General features: G+C 49.3%; 1 protein-coding gene across 12 annotated transcripts in view; it reads right to left on the bottom strand.

Annotated features, from left to right (window-relative positions):
* IRAK2 (interleukin 1 receptor associated kinase 2) overlaps positions 1 to 17,374 on the bottom strand; it is a 72,479-nt gene extending 55,105 nt beyond the window's left edge. For 8 of the 12 annotated variants that reach the window (XM_008982141.5, XM_008982142.5, XM_008982143.5 and 5 more), the window contains exons 1-2: positions 17,245 to 17,374; positions 8,711 to 8,893 (exon numbers count right to left, since the gene is read on the bottom strand). In XM_008982141.5, the coding sequence (XP_008980389.1) occupies positions 8,711 to 8,893; positions 17,245 to 17,338 (277 nt within the window). In that variant the 5' untranslated portion in view covers positions 17,339 to 17,374. Of the gene's footprint in view, positions 1 to 8,710; positions 8,894 to 9,248; positions 9,341 to 10,286; positions 10,409 to 17,244 lie in introns of those variants that run through there. The other 4 variants (XM_035276274.3, XM_078351638.1, XM_078351640.1 and 1 more) reach the window with 2 other exon arrangements.
* Between the last annotated feature and the right edge of the window lie 2,174 nt (positions 17,375 to 19,548).

Genomic DNA, 19,548 nt, shown 5'->3' with positions numbered 1-19,548 from the left:
CTTTGAGAATCACAGATCACTGAGAACCAAAGGCTGTAGGATGGGCCAAGCAAAGAACTTACTCCTTTAACAGGGAATGGAGTTTTACAGTTGTTTTGTTGACTGCTATAGACAAGAAACTAATGTTTCTCATCTAAAATGGAAGTTTTCATTGTGGCTTCCTGTTCAAAATCCGCCATTGAATCTGGGTGTGCTGGGGGAAGGGGATACAGACAACTTCCCTTTGGTTGAGAGGCCCTGGGTCACTGGGGCCATTAAAGAAGGCTACACATCACCCACACATCCCAGACTTGCCCTAAAGGAGGTGGCTACTTTAGGCCCCCAGGCCTGTCTCCCTTGTGGAGAGCAGACATTTTATGCATGTCAAGACAAGTATATATGGGTATCTGCTTGGCCACAAGGAATTATGGCAGAAACTGCTAATTGTCCCTCCAATACCGATTTCCTCCTTTTATAGAGTACTAGAGCTTCAGTTGTACACATAACCTTCCAGCTAAAGATTACATTTCCCAGCCACCCTCAGAAGCAGGTGTGGTTCTGTGACCAGGTTCTGGCCAATAGCTTGTGAGGGAAAGTAAGTGAGCAACTTCCTGGTCGTGCCCACTCTTTCCCTCTTTTCCCCTTCTTGCTGACTGGGATGTGCATGTGGGGGCACAGAGGGGCCATCTCAGATGTGAGAAGCCTTGTGTCCATGCTGACAGAATGATAAAGAAGACACAGTCTGGGCCTCAACACCATGGAGCTGCCACATGAGCCCAGGGCAGCCTGGCAGTCACAGGAGAAGGAAATGAACACTGTCTTCTCTCAGCCACTGTGGTCTGTGCTTCTTTAACAGCAGTGAACCTGGAAGGCTAATACAGGGGACCAAGATGTGGATGGCTAAAAGAGGAAAACGGGGCTGACTCTGGGCAGCAGATTTGCTAGGGCAAGGAATGGGTAGCTGTTTTCTGTTCTAAGCCTTCCATACTGATTAGTTCTAATTCTTAGAATATTCAGCATTTGACAAATTAAATAACTATGGCCTTGGCAACTAAGGCTGAGGAAATATCAAGCAACAAAGACCCATAGACCCAGTCCTCTACCCGTTCAGACCAGAAGCCACCGCAGTCCACAATTTCAAGAGACTGTGCACAAACAAGGCCCCCAGTGGGCCCTAATCATACCACTGAGTTCAAGCATGGCTTCAAAAGGCCACAGTCACATACAGGCACATCCCCTGGAGAAGTCAGTCCCTGAGGAAGCCACTTCATATCCAGGACTTTTAATATGTGGGGTTTTCAAGTACTGTTTCCTTCAAATTTGTTGTTAATGCCCTTTAAGAGGTGGGGGGCATCTGTCCAGGCACAGTGGCTCAGGCCTGTAATCCCAGCACTTTGGGAGACCAAGGTGGGTGGATCACAAGGTCAGGAGTTACAGATCAGCCTGGCCAATATGGGGAAACCCTTTCTCTAGTAAAAATATAAAAATTAGCTGGGCGTGGTAGTGTGCACCTATAGTCCCAGCTGCTCAAGGCTGAGACAGGAGACTCTATTGAACCTGGGAGGCCGAGGTTGTAGTGAGCCAAGATTGTGCCACTGCACTCCAGCATGGGGCGACAGAGCAAGACTCCATCTCAAAAAAAAAAAAAAAAAAACAAATAGTGGGCATCTGTTTGAACTACTATGGCAATAACAACAACAAAGAAAAATAAGGGTCAGGCACGGTGGCTCTGCCTGTAATCCCAACACTTTGGGAGGCTGAGGTGGGATCACCTGAGGTCAGAAGTTCAAAACCAGCCTGGCCAATATGATGAAACGCTGTCTTTACTAAAAATACAAAAATTAGCCAGGCGTGGTTGAGCATGCCTGGAATCCCAGCTATTTGGGAGGCTGAGGCAAGCAAATCACTTTGAACCTGGGAGGTGGATGTTGCAGTGAGCTGAATCACACCATTGCACTCTACCCTGGGTGACACAGCAAGACTCTGTCTCAAAAAATGAATGAATAAATAAACAAACAAACAAATAAATAAAATAAATACAGCAGTGGGCAGAGATCAGGTTCCCAAACTGCCAGAGACAATGAGCAAGTTCATGAGCAAGTGAGTGCAGAGGCACGTTTATCTGATGTTAAACCTTAAGCAGTTGGGAAGGGAAGAGGCTTCGAACAGATAGAATAAGAAATTTAAAATGCGTCTCTATGTTCACCTCCAAAAAGTGACAAGGATTTACAGCACTTTTTTTCTTTTCTTTTCTTTTCTTTTTTTTGAGACAGAGTTTCGCTCTTGTTACCCAGGCTGGAGTGCAGTTGCGCGATCTCGGCTCACCGCAACCTCTGCCTCCAGGGTTCAGGCAATTCTCCTGCCTCAGCCTCCTGAGTAGCTGGGATTACAGGCATGCACCACCATGCCCAACTAATTTTTTGTATTTTTAGTAGAGACGGGGTTTCACCATGTTGACCAGGATGGTCTCGATCTCTTGACCTCATGATCCACCCGCCTCGGCCTCCCAAAGTGCTGGGATTACAGGTGTGAGCCACCGTGCCAGCTACAGCACTTTTTTTCTAATGAAAAAAAAAAGATACAGAAAGGGGAAGTGCCTTGCCTGAGAATTCAAACCAATAGAAACACACCACCAGACCCCCATAACAAAAGAACAGAAGGGATTTTCTGGATGTGGAAACCAGCCTTAATCACTCTTCCTCAGGCAATTTTGATCAGCAAGGCTAAGAGGAAGAAACAGGAGGTCTGGGAACAAGAAAGGAGAACAGGACAGCACAGATCTTAAGTAAAGTTCTTTTTTTTTTTTTTTTTTTTTTTGAGACTCTGCAACCTCTGCCTCCCAGGTTCAAGCAATTCTCCTGCCTCAGCCTTCTGAATAGCTGGGATTACAGATCTGCGAAACCATGCCCGACCAATTTTTTTTGTATTTTTAGTAGAGATGGGGTTTCTCCGTGTTGGTCAGGTTGGTCTTGAACTCTCAACCACAGGTGATCCACCCGCCTCGGCCTCCCAAAGTGCTGGGATTATAGACATGAGCCACCTCATCCCACCAATCTTGAGTAAAGTTCTAAGCAGAACAGAGGCCAACAGGAAAAGTATCACGAGTGTTTCCTTGACACCAAAGGACTGCACTCAGAGGCAACTGGTGCAGCTGAATCTCCCATGTGGAAGCTAAGTAGGACTGCTAGGCGAGATGGTGCACGCCTGTAATCCCCACACTTGAGAGGCCGAGGTGGGCAGATCACCTGAGGCCAGGAGCTAGACACCAGCTTGGCCAACATGGTGAAACCCTGTCTCTATTAAAAATACAAAAATTAGCTGGGTGTAGTGGCGGGCACCTGTAATCCCAGCTACTCAGGAGGTTGAGGCAGGAGAATTGCTTGAACCCGGGAGGTGGAGGTTGCAGTGAGCCAAGATCATTCCACTGCACTCCAGACTGGGCGACAGAGTGAGACTCTGTCTCAAAAAAAAGAAGCTAAGCAGGATGGCTCTGGATCCAGACTCTTGAGTATGACCTTCACCCTTTGGCCATTCTTTGCCAGGTTCCTTGGGTGGAGAAGGGGTTCCTTTGAGCAGACCCTTGGGGAGTGTCACCACCTCAAAAGTGCTCAGTGTTCCCCTAAAAAGGGATCACACTGAGATGAGTGTATTTCTGGAAATTTCACACTCTATTGTTTGTTGGCCTCACATTGCTAAGAATCTGTATGAGATTAGTCAACAGGTTTTGACATCAATGGTGAGTGTCCAACCAGAGGCTGTGTCTCAAGCCCTGGTGCTTCTCTGCTTTCAGGCTTCGGGACTCCCCTGCAACCTCTGAGCCTGAGCTGCAGGGGCAACACCGGGGTCTGGTGCCAGCCCCACCCCACTGGCTGCCCTCTCCACTCTGGACTTTGCTGGAACTCCTGCGCCTGCTCCTGACTACACTTAAGCTGGACAACGATGGGGTCAAGACATCCAGGGCCCAGGGAAAGGAAGGGACTTGTCCAGAGCCACACAGCCAAGGCTGAGCCTGAACTGAAAACTCAGGCCCACCGCCCACCACTGCACTGTGAAACCACCTGGCCTCTCTGTCGGGCCAGAATGAGGATTTGGCCTTCAGGGTATCAACCTAAATTACAAACAAGGAGAGGGTCTCTACAAGAAAATGTTGCTTACTCAGGAATAGGGCATCGGAATGAGAATACACGTGCCATAGTAAACTAAGGGTATCCAGAAAGGTTTTTCTTTTTTTTTTTTGAGACGGAGTTTCGCTGTTGTTACCCAGGCTGGAGTGCAATGGTGCGATCTCAGCTCACCGCGACCTCCGCCTCCTGGGTTCAGGCAATTCTCCTGCCTCAGCCTCCTGAGTAGCTGGGACTACAGGCACACGCCATCATGCCCAGCTAATTTTTTGTAATTTTAGTAGAGACAGGGTTTCACTATGTTGACCAGGATGGTCTCGATCTGTTGACCTCGTGATCTACCCGCCTAGGCCTCCCAAAGTGCTGGGATTACAGGCTTGAGCCACCGCGCCCGGCCCCAGAAAGGTTTTTCAAAGAAAAACTGAGGAGGATAACGTAACTGTTTGAAGGTAATTGTCCTTGGATAACGAGGGTGATACCAGTCTCCCGGGTCAGGCAGGCATTTGCTGGACAGATGTCCTCCCAGAAGTATTTTTTGTGTGGCTGTGATGGTCTTTATGTAAGGTTGTGGTTTTCATAGACTCGTCCGTGACAGTTATTATTGTCAGGCATTTATGCATGACAGCCCTCCTTCATGGCCTTCCCCAGCTCTATTTGTCAGGGTTATTTTGTTTTTTGTTTTTTGGTTTTTTTTGAGACCGAGTCTCACTCTGTCGCCCTGGCTGGAGTGCACTGGTGCATTCTCAGCTCACTGCAATCTCCGCCTCCCAGGTTCAAGCAGTTCTCCTGTCTCAGCCTCCTGAGTAGCTGGAATTACAGGTGTGTGTCACCATACCCAGCTAATTTTTTTGTATTTTTACTAGAGACAGGGTTTCATCATGTTGATCTGGCTGGTTTTGAACTCCTGACCTCAAATGATCCGCCCACCTCGGCCTCCCAAAGTGCTAGGATTACAGGTGTGAGCCACCACACCTAGCCAAGTGTTTTGTTTTGTTTTGTTTTTTTGCCAATCAGTTTGAGCTTTATGAGGTTGCTCAGGTTAGCCTTGAACTGATGACCTCGCCTTCGCGAGCGCCATGACCTCCGGCGGGAGCCACTTTGGACCCCTGTTTTGTTTTTTTTTTTAACACAAAATGACTCCACGTTGATTCTGACAACTTTTGCAGGGGGAATGTAAGGAGAGGAACAGCGGCAGCTCAGGAGAACCAGGCCGGGAGGGGTTCAGGTGGGTTCCAGGAGTGGGTAGGCTGTGGCCTGAGCAGCTGACCCCTCCACTCTGAGGAGGAAGGTCGGTTTAGTTAGACAGCAGAAGTCCGTAGGGTGGGGAGGGCCATGACTCAGCAGGAGCCACCACTATGTGGGGACACAGGGGAGTCATGCTGGAGTGTCACTCACATTGGGAACCAGATCACCCCATTCCCTGCCCCAGACAGGAAGGCCTGAAAGTCGTTTGGCAGCTGAAGAAAGGAGATGCTGTAGCTGCCCCACTGGCCTCCCTGTGCCTAATGTGGTCTGCCCCATGATGCCCCCAGAAGCCCAGCCTGGGCTGGAGTTCTAGATCTCTCCACCTGCAGGGCCTCCCCAGCATCCCCTGCTCTCCTAGTTTATCCCAGAGGGTGGCGCTCTCTAGGCCCCTACCCTCAGGCCCTTGCTCCCAGTCCCTCCTCCTGGAAGCCTTCTGACTCCAGAAGACCTGAGGGATAGGCAGGTGCTGACCCTGGTATCCTGGTCCAACCAGGTGGTTCCCAGCTCAGGAATCCCAGACAGGACAGCTCTTCCCTGGGTGTCTGGGGCTCCTACCACTGGCTCCCCAGGCACCTTGCACATACTGGCCCCTCTCTCCTGGGCTCTTACCCAACGTGTCACACGGCTGTCTTCTTCCTATTCCTCCAGGTTCATGTCCTCACACTGGCCTTCTTTGACCCCCTGTCCTAGGAGGCTCCCCTGTCTGGTCACTGTATCTTGCCTGCCCATTGCTTTACTTGTTTTCCTGTGCATTAACTGTCTCCTCACAAGACTGTGCCCTTGTGAGGGCAGAGTTGCTTTGCCTGTGCTATATTCCAGAACTTAGGATAGCACCAGGTAGGTGCTCAGTTAAGTACCTGCAGAAGACCAGCCCCCTGCCCCACACTGAGGGGGTCTCTTTGGGGATGTGAGGAGGGGTGGGGGTAGCCAGACCCCTCTTCCCCCTGCCTTCTGCTGAGCACTGGCTGAACACCAGGTACTTGACATTCTGCTCTTCAACTTCACAGCCACCCTTCAAGGTAGGGAGGTACTACCGGCTAAATATGTCCCCACGACACGTGATCCTATTCTCTCAGAGGACAGTAGCTCATTAATACTGATATCAATATCAATCAACACTTAAAATTTGAAAAAATGGCTACACTTACATGTGTGCAAAACAGGCTCTATACGTCCAAGGGAGTGTATCGTGACACTATACAGAAGAGAAAAATGGCCAGGCATGGTGGCTCACACCTGTAATCCCAGCACTTTGGGAGGTCAACGTGGGCAAATCACCTGAAGTCAGGAATTCAAGACCAGCCTGGACAATATGGTGAAACCCCATCTCTACTTAAAATACAAAAAGTTGGGCCGGGCGCAGTGGCTCAAGCCTGTAATCCCAGCACTTTGGGAGGCTGAGGCAGGTGGATCACGAGGTCAACAGATCGAGACCATCCTGGTCAACATGGTGAAACCCCGTCTCTACTAAAAATGCAAAAAAAAAAAAAATAGCTGGGCATGGTGGCACATGCCTGTAGTCCCAGCTACTCGGGATGCTGAGGCAGGAGAATTGCATGAACCCAGGAGGTGGAGGTTGCGGTGAGCCAAGATCGCACCATTGCACTCCAGCCTGGGTAACAAGAGCGAAACTCTGTCTCAAAAAAAGAAAAAAAAGAAAAGAAAAGTTGGCTGGGCATGATGGCTTACACCTATAATTCCAGCACTTTGGGAGGCCAAGGCGAGTGGATCATTTGAGGTCAGGAGTTTGAGACCAGTTTGGCCAACACAGTGAAACACCATCTCTACTAAAAATGCAACGATTAGCTGGGCATGGTGGTGGGTGCCTGTGATCCCAGCTACTCAGGAAGCTGAAGCAAGAGAATCGCTTGAACCCAGGAGGCGGAGGCTGCAGTGAGCCAAGATCTCACCACTGCACTCCAGCCTGGGTGACAGAGCAAGACTCCATATGGAGAAAAAAAAAAAAAAGCTGGGCCTGGTAGCAGATGCCTGTAATCCCAGCTACTTGGGAGGATGAGGCAGGAGAATCTCTTGAATATGGGAGGTGGAGGTTGCGGTAAACCGAGATCACATCACTGCACTCCAGCCTGGGTGACAGAGAGAAACTTCATCTCAAAAAAAAAGGAACCAAAAAATACTAGAAGGAACCTAAACACCTCTCAATTGGGGCAAGCTAAACAAATCATAGAACATCTGTCAAAGGAATACAATGTAGCTATTAGAAATAATGTGTCAATTGTCAATCTGAAACAGTCCCCAAGGTCTATTGCTAGGTGAAAACAAGATTCACAATAGTATCTGTATCAAAAGGGGGTTGCAGGCAGGTGAGGTGGCTTATGCCTGCAATCCCGGGACTTTGGGAGGCCAAGGCAGCAGGATCACTTGAGGCCAGGAGTTCAAGAGCAGCCTCAATCTCTACAAACAAAATGAAAAATGAGGCAGGCCTGGTGGCATGTGCCTATAGTCCCAATTAGGAAGTTGAGGCAGGAGGATCATTTGAACCCAGGACATCAAGGCTGCAGTGAGCTTTAATCACACTACTGCTCTCCAGCCTAGGCAACAGACTAATACTCTGTCTAAAAAAAACCCAAAAGTTGTTTAAAAAGGGATTGCAGATACATAATATCCTTGCTCATGCAGAGAAAATTTCTAGTAAGACAAACCAGAAATTGTTACCAGTCATTACTTCTTGGGATGTAAAGTGGGGAAAGGAGGACAATATGAATCATTTTTACTGCAGGCTTTTTTGAATTTCTGTTATAGCTATTGAGGTTTTTAAAATTAACTAATGTATTTATTTTTTAAACAGCCCAAATTTAAAAGGTACGAAACAATTTACAGTAAAGTCTCCCTCCAACACTGTGTTCTCTGGCTGCCACAGGTAACCATTGTTATCAGTTTCTTTCCTTTTTTTTTTTTTTAAGAGATGGAGTCTTGGTCTTGTCACCCAGGCTGAAGTACAGTGTCGCAATCCCAGCTCGCTGCAACCTCCACCTCCTGGGTTCAAGTGATTTTCCTGCCTCAGCCTCCTGGGTAGCTGGGATTACAGGCACACACCACCACACCTGGCTAATTTTGTACTTTTCGTAGAGATGGAGTTTCACCATGTTAGCCAGGATGGTCTCAAATTCCTGACCTCAGGTGATTCACCCACCTTGGCCTCCCAACATGCTGGAATTACAAGTGTGACCCACAGCACTCAGCCTGTTATCAGTTTCTTAGGTGCACCGTAAACTCACTCATTAGATTAGTTTTTTTAATTAAAAGAGGAAAAAAGTGTCAAGGCCAGAGAGTAGAGCTCACATGAATGGAAACTGCTCAGGAGCGTAATGGGCCCCACCCAGGGAGGACCCTGAGTTACTCACAGTTCAGGATGATCTGAGCAGCCCGGTAGAGCTCCAGGCGGCACAGGAGGTCCACGAGCTGCTGGACTGTGGCCTGCCGCATGCCCCACCACCACAGCAGCTCCCTCGTGATGCTCACGCCCTGCACCCGCTCCATGGACTTGATCTTCCGCAGCTGTGTCAGGTCTGTGATCACGTAGGAGGCTGGAACGGATGGAGAGGACCCTGCTTAGAGTCAAAGAGGCAGTCCCTCCAGAAGAGGTCCTCACGCTAGCTGGGTTTTTTCAGGACATCCTCCTCAAATGCCCCCTCCACACTGGAAACACCACGGTAAGCTGAGGTCCACAGGTGGCCCAAGTTACAATGCCGACTCTGCTGGACACCCATGGGGTCCAGCACACAAGACTTAGGAGAAAGACCACGGGACAGCAGGGTCAAGCCTTGAGCACTAGCTCTGCTATGCCTGGGGCAGTCAGCATGCCCAGGGGAGTCTCGGTGAGTATCAGCTCTGCCTGCCTCCCCTTCTAGATGGAAGGCCCCTATAGGCAGGGAGCGCTACCTGTTTGGTTCACTGTTAGTTCCCCAGAATTGAGAATAGTGCTTGGCTCAGAGTGGAGGCGGAGCCAGGACGACATGAGTCAGGTGAGGCACCTAAGGAAGGACAATGCAGGAGATGATGACTTTCAGGTGGCACTGCAGGACCCTGAGCATCCGAGCCTCCTTACATTTTGCCCTGGGCATCTCATTCCTCTCAGCTAAGTCCCAGTCCTGGTCAGGGGAACTCAACAAACATGTGAGGCTGGGTGCAGTGGCTCACACCTGTAATTCCAACACTTTAGGAGGCCAAGGAGGGATTGCTGGAGCTGAAGAGTTCAAGACCAGCCTGGGCAACATAGCAAAACCCTGTCTTTAAAAAAAGTAAACAAAGTAGCTAAGCATGGTGGCATGCATCTTAGTCTCAGCTACTCAGGAGGCTGAAATGGGAGGATCACTTGAGCCCAAGAGTTGGAGGCTGCAGCAAGCCACGATGATGTCACTGCACTCCAGCCAGGGCAACAGAGCAAGACCTCGTCTCCAAAAACAAACAAAAAAAGCTATACCATGTGAATGATTGAATGAAAAAACACAAACCTATGCCACATTGTCTTCAGAGAACTATTACAAGGATCAAGAAAGCCATGGATACAAAAACACTTTGCCACTTCTGAACTACGGGTCAAAACTTGCAGGGCGCTACCTCTGGTAACAATAAAAATAATGCATTCTTTCTTTTTGTGTTTTACCATAAAATTAGTGGTTGTTCACCAAAAAAAAAAAAAACAAAAAAACATGGACAATACTGGGGGAAAAGTTACACAGCAACCCACAATCCCCCTAAGGCCACTAGGGTACTTCCCCTTTCCAAAAATCACCCCCTCTACATAGATGTGGCTTTGAATGCAGTTGTTGCCACACTGCAGGTAACAGTTTGTACTTTTTTAAGAGATGGATTCTCACTAAGTTGCCCAGGCTGGTCTTGCACTCCTTGCCTCAAGCAATCCTTCCACCTCAGCCTCCTAAAGTGCTGGGATTGCAGGTGTGAGCCACCGTGACTCACCTGAGATTCTGCATCCTGGTCTTATTTATTAACATTATGCCGGCTGGGCGTGGTGGCTCACGCCTGTAATCCAAGCACTTTGGAGGCCAAGGCGGGTGGATCACCTGAGGCGGGGAGTTCAAGACCAGCCTGATCAACATGGTGAAACCTCGTCTTTAAAAAAATAATAATAAATTTTTTTTAAAAAGAGGGTAAGAAGGGAGTTTAAAAAAAAAAAAACATTATGCCATAGGGACTAGGCTCACTCTTGTAATCCCAGCACTTTGGGAGGCCGAGGCAAGTAGATCACCTAAGTTCAGGAGCTCGAGACCAGCCCGGCCAACATGGTGAAACCTTGCCTCTACTAAAAATATAAAAATTAGCTGGACGTGGCGGTACACCCCTGTAATCCCAGCTACTTGAAAGGCTGAGGCCAGAGAATCGTTTGAACCCAGGAAGTGGAGGTTGCAGTGAGCCAAGATTGTACCACTGCACTCTAGCCTAGGCAACAAAGGGAGACTCTGTCTCAAAAAAAAAAAATAAATAAATAAATACTATAGGCATCTTCTGAACTGTTACAAGCTCTTCATAAAAACATTTAAAAATTGAGGCCAGGCACGGTGGCTCATGCCTGTAGTTCCAACTACTCAGGAGGCTGAGGCATGAGAATCACTTGAACCTGGAAGGCCGGAAGTTTCGGTGAGCCAAGATTGTGTCACTGCACTCCAACCTGGGTGATAGCTCACAAAAAATAAATAAATAAATAAATATTTAAAATAAAAAATAAATACGCCAGGTGTGGTGGCTCATGCCTGTAATCTCAGCACTTTGGGAGGCTGTGGTGGGTGGATCAACTGAGGGCAGGAGTTCGAGACCAGCCTGGCCAATATAGTGAAACCCACCTCTACCCAAAATACAAAAATTAGCCAGGTGTGGTGGTACATGTTTGTACTCCCAGTTACTTGGGAGACTGAGGCAGGAGAATCACTTGAACCCAGGAGGCAGAGGTTGTAGTGAGCTCAGATCATGCCATTGTACTCCAGCCTGGGTGACAGAGCAAGACTCCATCTCAAACAAACAAACAAAGAAAATATAAACAAAGGTGGGCCAAGTAGAAGGAAAAGCAAGAGATGAAGCGCAGGACCATATAACTAAGACTCTCAAGCAAATGTCCGGCTTTAGAGTTTGGACTTGATTCTAAGAGTTGCGGGGCACCACAGAAGATTTCAGAGCCAGGGAGTGCTGTGACCAGATTGCACAATCCCCTACCCTTTGGACAAAATGGGCTGGTGACAGCCTTCTGCACACAGAAAGCCTCCAGGAGAAGTGCCCCGTTAGGATGGAAAGTTTCTAAATTGCTACGTCACTGGAAACTCCAGGCTAGATGCCTGTCAGTGGGAAGTGATGTCAGCTGGGTCAGGGACTGCTTCCAGCAAAACAGAGAAGGGAATGGAGGGAAAAGGAAGGACCATCTCCCCCTACAAAGCAGTGTTCATCCACACACGCCCCTTGTGAGGCAGCATGATGTAATGGGGAAACAGAAGCCCAGGGCCACCACTGGTGGCCGGTGGTGGCAGGAACTCAGCCACAGCCTGACCCTCCGTGGGCTGAACTTTCCTTACTCGTGATGATAATACAAGAGAAAGAGGAATTAAACTCTGAGTTGCCTTTCAATTTAGACATTTTTGTTCCATGACAGTGCCATATCTTAAGGTGTTAACCAATCAGCATTTAACCAGACCCTTTATTTATTTTATTTATTCTTTTTGAGACGGAGTCTTGCTCTGTTGCCCAGGCTGGAGTGAAGTGGCATGATCTCGGTTCACTGCAGCCTACACCTCCCGGGTTCAAGCGGTTCTCCTGCCTCAGCCTCCCAAGTAGCCAGGGCATGTGCCACCACTCTCAGCTAATTTTTTGGTATTTTTAGTAGACAGGGTTTCACCATGTTGGCCAGGCTGGTCTCAAACTCCTGACCTCAAGTGATCCACTCTCCTCAGCCCTTCAAAGTGCTGGGATTACAGTCATGAGCCACTGTACCCAGCCTCAACCAGACCCTTTAAACAGGGTCAGGACACAATAGAGATCTTGAGGGGATGAGTCACTACCGAGGCCTCCTGCTAAGTCCACAGCTTTTTCTCAACATGGACAGGTAATAACACCTGGTCATCGTACAACATTTGGGAAACAAAATCAAAGTCCCCATGATCCTCCCACTTGGAGGACCCCAAGGAAACCACCAGTTATATTTTGGTGTCTAATCTTCCAGACTTTTTCTACAGATATGAAAACATGTACGAAGGTCAGCAGGACAGCAGTGGTTGTTCAGAGGCCAGATCTTGGGATTCGGGGCCTGGGTTCAAATCCTGTCTCTGCTGCTTACTTGGTATGTGTTTAGAGAAGGCCTGGTCATCTCTCCCTGAACCTCAGTTTCCTCATGTGTCAAACAAGAATAACAGTAGCACCTGCCTCAGAGATTGTTGTAAGGATTAGATGAGTTATAGCTATATGTACAGAAGCACTTCGAACAGTGTTTGACACACAATAAACATGATATAAGTGTTAGCTGTAAGTGTTAAACTATCTACACTCTATGAAAACTTGTTTCGTGGCCAGGTACAGTGGCTCATGCCTGTAATCTTAGCGCTTTGGGAGAACGACGCAGGCAGATCACTTGAGGCCTGTCTCTACTTTTTTTTTTTTTGAGATGGAGTCTCGCTCTGTCACTCAGTCTAGAGTGCAGTGGCGTGATCTCGGTGCACTGCAACCTCCACCTCCTAGGTTCAAGCGATTCTCCTGACTCAGCCTCCTGAGTAGCTGGGATTATAGGCACACACTACCATGCCCAGCTAATTTTGTATTTTGTAGAGACAGGGTTTCACCTTGTTGGTCAAGCTGGTCTCAAACTCCTGATCTTGTGATCCACGCATGAGCCACCACACCCAGACCATCTCTACTAAAAATACAAAAACTAGCCAGGCGGGGTGGCATGCACCTCAGCTACTCAGGAAGCTGAGGCAGGGGAATTGCTTGAACCTGGGAGGCGGAGGTTGCCATGAGCTGAGATTGCGCCACTGCACTCCAGCCTGGGTGGCAGAGCAGTACTCCATCTCAAATAAAGAAAACCTGTTTATTTATTTATTATTTTATTATTTATTTTAAGACGGAGTGGCTCTATGTTGCCAAGGCTGGAGTGCAGTGGCGCGATCTGGGCTCACTGCAACCTCCGCCTTCTGGGTTCAAGCGATTCTCCTGCATTAGCCTCCTGAGTAGCTGGGACTCTACAGGCATGTGCCACCACTCCTCCAGTCTCAGCTAATTTTTTTTTTTTTTTTTTTTTGCAATGGAGTCTCGCTCTGTTGCCCAGGCTGGAGCATGGTAGCACAATCTCTGCTCACTGCAACCTCTGCCTGCCAGGTTCTTGCAATTCTCCTGCCTCAGCCTCCTGAGTAGCTGGTACTACAGATGCACGCTGACACTCCTGGCTAATTTTTTTTTTTTTTTTTTTAATTTTAGTAGAGACGGGGTTTCACCACGTTGCCAAGGCTTGTCTTGAACTCCTAGGCTCAGTCAATCTGCCCACCTTGTCCTTCCGAAGTACTGGGATTACAGGCATGAGCCACCGCACCCAGCCAATTTTTGTATTTTTAGTAGAGACAGTTTCACCATGTTGGCCGGGCTAGTCTCGAACTCCTGACCTCAAGTGATCCCCCCACCTAGGCCTCCCAAAGTGTTGGGACTACAGGTGTGAGCCATCACACTTGGCCTATTTTTTATATTTAGGAGACAAGGTCTCACTACATTGCCCAGGCTGGTCTCAAACTCCTGGCTTCAAGAGATTTTCCCACCTCAGCCTCCCAAAGTGCTGAAATGACAGGTGTGAGCCATGGCATCCAGCCTGAGAATGTTTTTATCCCCAGTGGTTAACAGTACAGGGACTATCATTCTTGAGCTCCTGAATCCTGCAGGAGTTCACCCGAGGCAGTAGAAAACCTTGCCTATCTTCAAAGTCCTCCAGAGCAGAGATGGCACAGCCTCCTGAAATGCCCCATCTTAGAATCAAATGCCCTTTCTCCAGACTAACCACACCCTCCCTGAGTGGGGGATGAGGAAAACCCTAACTTGACCCTTTTCAACCGGCTGAGTCTCCTAAGCCTCTCAGCAACTCTGTGAAGGTGCTTCATGGATGAGGAAACTAAAGGCTCAGAGAGAGGCAGTCACCTCACTGACGTCACATAGCCAGGCAGGGGCAAAGCAGGGCTGTGCACAGAGGCTGGTACATACATGAGTGAATGAGACAGGGAGCGGTCACAGAGGAGCCCCTGCGTGGAGCCCATCTGCACGTGCCTGGGGCTGAAGCTGTAGTAGGAAGCCCATTTTACAAAGGCTAAGGCAAATCCCAACAGAGGCAGCTGCCATCACGGGACAAGAACCAGGGGTGGCCTGATTATCTGCCAACAAGGGTCATGTCGGAAAGAGCGTGTGCCTGTCTGTGGCTGCGGAATCTTTTGAATCACTGTAGTGTTCTCTCTACCCTCTTCCAGTACCACCATCAGCTCCAAAGAACCATCTTCTTTCTAAAATGACCCCCAGACTTTTTAGGACTGAAGGGACAATCATAGTCACTTGTTCATTTGGCTAAAGAGGGAACCAGAGCACTGGGACTGGGCGCGGAGCAGCAGGCTGGGGGCACAGCTGGCTCCAGCCCCACAGCCTCTGATCCAATGTCGGAAGCAGGCTGACCAGAGGCTCCAAGCCAGCTCCAATGGCTGAGAGTGGGCAGCCCACATCCTCACCACACCGAGGCCTGGCACCTGCCCTCTAACCAGGCACTGTCCCAGGCTCTGGGAATACAGTAGTGAAAAACTAGACAGGTAAGGCCCCTACCCACATGGTGCTTCCACTCCACAGGGAGACAGGTGGAAACAATTAAGGAACGAGGGGACATCAAAGGCTGTGAAGTGGAATGAGGAAAATGAAACACGGTGATGGGCTAGAGGGGAACAGGGGGCAGGAAAGGAGGTGCCATGGGAGCTTCCCTGAAGGATTATGACAGACCGAATAAAACCCTTGGAAAACATTCACATCCTAAGCCCCGAGACCTGTGAATATGGTACCTTATGTGGCAAAAGGGACTTTGCAGATTAGATTAAACTAAGGATTCTGAGATGAGATTATCCTGGATTCTCTGGGTGTGGCCATGGTAATTACCAGGGTCCCTGTAAGGGGGAGGCAGGAACATCAGATTCAGAGAAGAGATGATGGCAGAAGCAGGGGTCACAGAGACAGATGTGATGACACTACACCAGTGGCCTTGAAGATGGAGGAAGGGGCCACAAGCCATGGGATGCTGCAGGCCTCAGGAAGCCAGTCAAGGTAAGGAGACCCACTCCCGCCTAGAGCCGCCCTGAGTTAGGACTCTGACCTCCAGAATGCTGAGACAATAAACTTGTGGGGTTATAGGCCACAAACTTTGTAGTAATCTGTAACTACAGCAGGAGGAAACTAGCAGACCAGAAAGCCAGCCCCGGGTAACACAGGAGAAGAGCGTCCCAAGTGGAGGGAACAGCACATGCAGAGGACCTGTGTCTGGCCCAGGGACATCAGTATGGCTGAAGCCGAGGAGTGACACTGGGTGTGGAAGGAGAGGAAGTCAGAGAGGCCAGCACTGGGCAGATGTGTCAGAACTGACAGGTCTGGCAAGGTGTATAGAACATATTCTTCCCAGTGGGAAGGCTTGAACAGGTATTCTCCAAAGATGTGCAGCAGGGTGCGGTGGCTGACACCTGTAATCCCAGCACTTTGGGAGGCCAAGGCGGGTGGATCACCTGAAGTCAGCAGTTTTGAGACCAGCCTGACCAACATGGTGAAACCCTGTCTCTACTAAAAATAAAAAATTAGCCTGGCGTGGTGGCAACTGCCTGTGATCCCAGTTATTCAGGAGGCTGTGACAAGAGAACTGCTTGAACCCAGGAGGTGGAGGTTGCAGTGAGCCGAGATCATGCCACTGTACTTCAGCCTGGGCGACAGAAGACTCTGTCTCAAAAAAAAAAAAAAGATGTGCACATGGCCAATAAGCACAGGAAAAGATGCTCCCCAGCATTAATCATTAGGGAAAGGCAAATCCAAGCACAGTAAAATGCCACTTCACACCGGCTCGGGTGACTACCATCAAAAAGGTGACAATAAGGCCAGGCATGGTGGCTCATACCTATAATCCTATAATACCAGCACTTTGGGAGGCTGAGATGGGCGGATCACCTGAGGTCAGGAATTTGAGACCAGCCTGGCCAACAGGGTGAAACCCTGTCTCTACTAAAAATACAAAAATTAGTCCAGTGTGGAGGCACACGCCTGTAACCCCAGCTACTCAGGAGGCTGAGGCAGGAGAATCGCTTGAACCCGAGAGGTGAAGGTTGCAGTGAGCCAAGTTTGTGCCATTGCACTCCAGCCTGGGCAACAGAGCCAGACTCTGTTTCAAAATTATATATATATATATATATACACATATTCATACACACAGACACACAAACACATGTGTGTTAAATAATAGATCCTTCTAATATACACTAAAACTAAACACACACACACACACACATCAGGGAGTGACAGCACCGTGTGTCCCGGGGCCCAGGTGGGAGTCCCTCTGCGACTCGGCCACCAAGCCCCCGCGCACTTGCCAGCGCTGTCTGCAGGACTAGGTCCAGGCTGCGTTGTGGGCTGGGTGGACGATCTGGGGCCGTTGCCGAGCCAGCAGCGGTGACAGGAGGGCTCCCGCACCGACCCTTCTCTGAACTCGGACTCAGGGCGCAGTGGCAGCGGCCCCTGATCAGCGACAGAGCTCCCGATAGATGTCCTCAGAGACCACTCGGATCGGGACCCGCTTAACCCAGGTGCCCGAGGGGGCTTGGCCGCCGGCTGTAGCCGGGATCGCTGGGGTCCTCAGTCGCCCTGGCCCCTCCCCGCCCAGGGCTGCACTCACCGAACTCCATCCAGTCCCACTCGCTGAGCGTGTCCATGTTGCGGCACAGGTCGTCCAGCACCCAGGAGGGCAGCTGGTAGATGTAGCAAGCCATGGCGCGCTGCGGAGCCGGATTTGGCTCCTGGCGACTGGGTCGGACACCGCGGGCTCGGGCTTCTCTAGCCGGGGGCCGACCGGCTGGGGAAGGGGCGGGGCGAGAGGGCACCAGCGCCCCCAGAGGCCACCGGCGGCACGATGGCCCCGCCGGCCAGAGAATCCAAACTGCTAGGGGACACAAAGGCCCTGCGGGGAGAAGGCCACACGGGAATTCCGCCGCAGCGGCAGGCGGCCATCTGACTCCACTTCCATCGGCACTACATCATGTAGCATGTGCTCATCAAATACTCCATTCATTACCTACTGTATGCCAGGCACTGCCCTAGGTGTTGGCGATACCTGAATAAGAAAGCCTCCCGTCGGGCGCGATGCCTCACACCTGTAATCCCACGCCTGGCCAACATTGTGGAATCCCCACATCTGCTAAAAACAAAAATTAGCTGGGCGTGTTGGTGGTTGCCTGTAATCCCAGCTACTCCGGAGGCTGAGGCAGGAGAATCACTTGAACCCAGGAGGCGGAGGTTGCAGTGAATCCAGATCGTGCCATTGCACTCCATCCTGGGTGACAAGAGCAAGACAGACACAGACAGACAGACAGACAGACAGACAGACAGACAGAGGAAGGAAGGAAGGGAAAGAAAGAAGGAAGGAAAGAAAGAAAGAAAGAGAAAGAGAAACAAAGAGGAAGGAGAAAGAGAAAGAAAGATGAAAGAAAGAAGGAAAGGAAGAAAGAGAGGAAAGGAATGAAGGAAGGAGGAAAGAAGGTAGGAAGGAAGGCAAACAAACAAAAAACAGAAACAAACAAAAAAATATAAGAAAAATAAACATAAAGCTGGGTGTGCTGATGCATACCTATCTATAATCTCAGCACTTTTGGAGGCCAAGGCAGGAGGACTGCCCTAACCCAGGTGTTCAAAACCAGTCTGGGCAACATGGCAAGACCCTGTCTCTATTACAATTTAAAAAATAAAATTTTTGGCCAGGTATGGTGGCTCACGCCTGTAATCCCAGCACTTTGAGAGGCCAAGGTGAGCAGATCACTTGAGTTCAGGAGTTTGAGACCAGCCTGGCCAACATGGTGAAATCCTGTCTCTGTGAAAAATATAAAAATTAGGCCTGGTAGTGGGCACCTGTAATCTCAGCTACTTGGGAGGCTGAGGCAGGAGAATTGCTTGAACCAGGAGGGGGAGATTGCAGAGAGCCAAGATCGTGCCACTACACTCCAGTCTCAGCAACAGAACGAGACTCTCTCTCTCAAAAAAAAAAAGGAAGAATGTGGCTACTCTTACTCTCCCTCTTGGAAAGATCAATAAACCTCTGACCTACCCTTGTAATCTTTTTTTTTTTTGGTAGATGGAGGTCTCACTGTATTGCTGAAGCTGGTCTCAAACTCCTGTCCTCCAGTGATTCTCTAGCCTCAGCCTCCCAAAACGCTGAGATTGCAGACCTGAGCCATAGCAACTGGCCCACTATCCTTTTTAATGGCTTAGTTAGGAGTGCCATACTTAAGCTGGCCAATATCCCCTGGATATACATTTACTTCCATCACTGGAGTCTGTTCCAGAGGGATCTGCTTTCTGCATCTATCAGAGGAGTGGAAGTCCTGAAGTCTGCCAAGTATAAACCAGTATTTAGAAAACAGTTGCCTCAGAGGCACATCAGACCCTCTCAAAATCCTCCCTACTGCCGGGAGTTGCTCCAGGACAGGGTAACCCAGACCTGCTGGGACAGCCCTGATATGGTTTAGCTGTGTCTCCACACAAATCACATCTTGAATTGTAATCCCCATAATCTCCACATGTCATGGGAGGGATCTGGTAGGAGGTGACTGAATCATGGGAGTGTTTTCCCCTATGCTGTTCTCATGATAGTGACTGAGTTCTCATGAGATCTGATGGTTTTTTTTTTTTTTTCCTATCTCCAGTAATGGGTATAAACAAGAGATCTGATGGTTTTATAAGCATCTGGCATCTCTCCTGGCGCCCTGTGAAGGGTGCCTTCTGCCAAAGTTATAAGTTTCCTGAGGCCTTCCCAGCCATGTGGAACTGTGTCAATTAAACCTCTTCTTTATAAATTACCCAGTGTTGGGTATTCCTTCATAACAGCATGAGAACAGACTAATACGAGCCCTTACCACAGTTTCTATCTGAAGTTTCTGAGCATGGGATAGCTATAGCAAGGGTTCTCGAAATTCTTGGGTTGGGCCTA

Source organism: Callithrix jacchus, chromosome 15, assembly GCF_049354715.1.
Source record: "Callithrix jacchus isolate 240 chromosome 15, calJac240_pri, whole genome shotgun sequence".
Taxonomy (NCBI): Eukaryota; Metazoa; Chordata; class Mammalia; order Primates; family Cebidae; genus Callithrix; species Callithrix jacchus.
The sequence above is the reverse complement of the archived record's forward strand: the minus strand, read 5'-3'. Positions and strand labels throughout refer to the sequence as shown.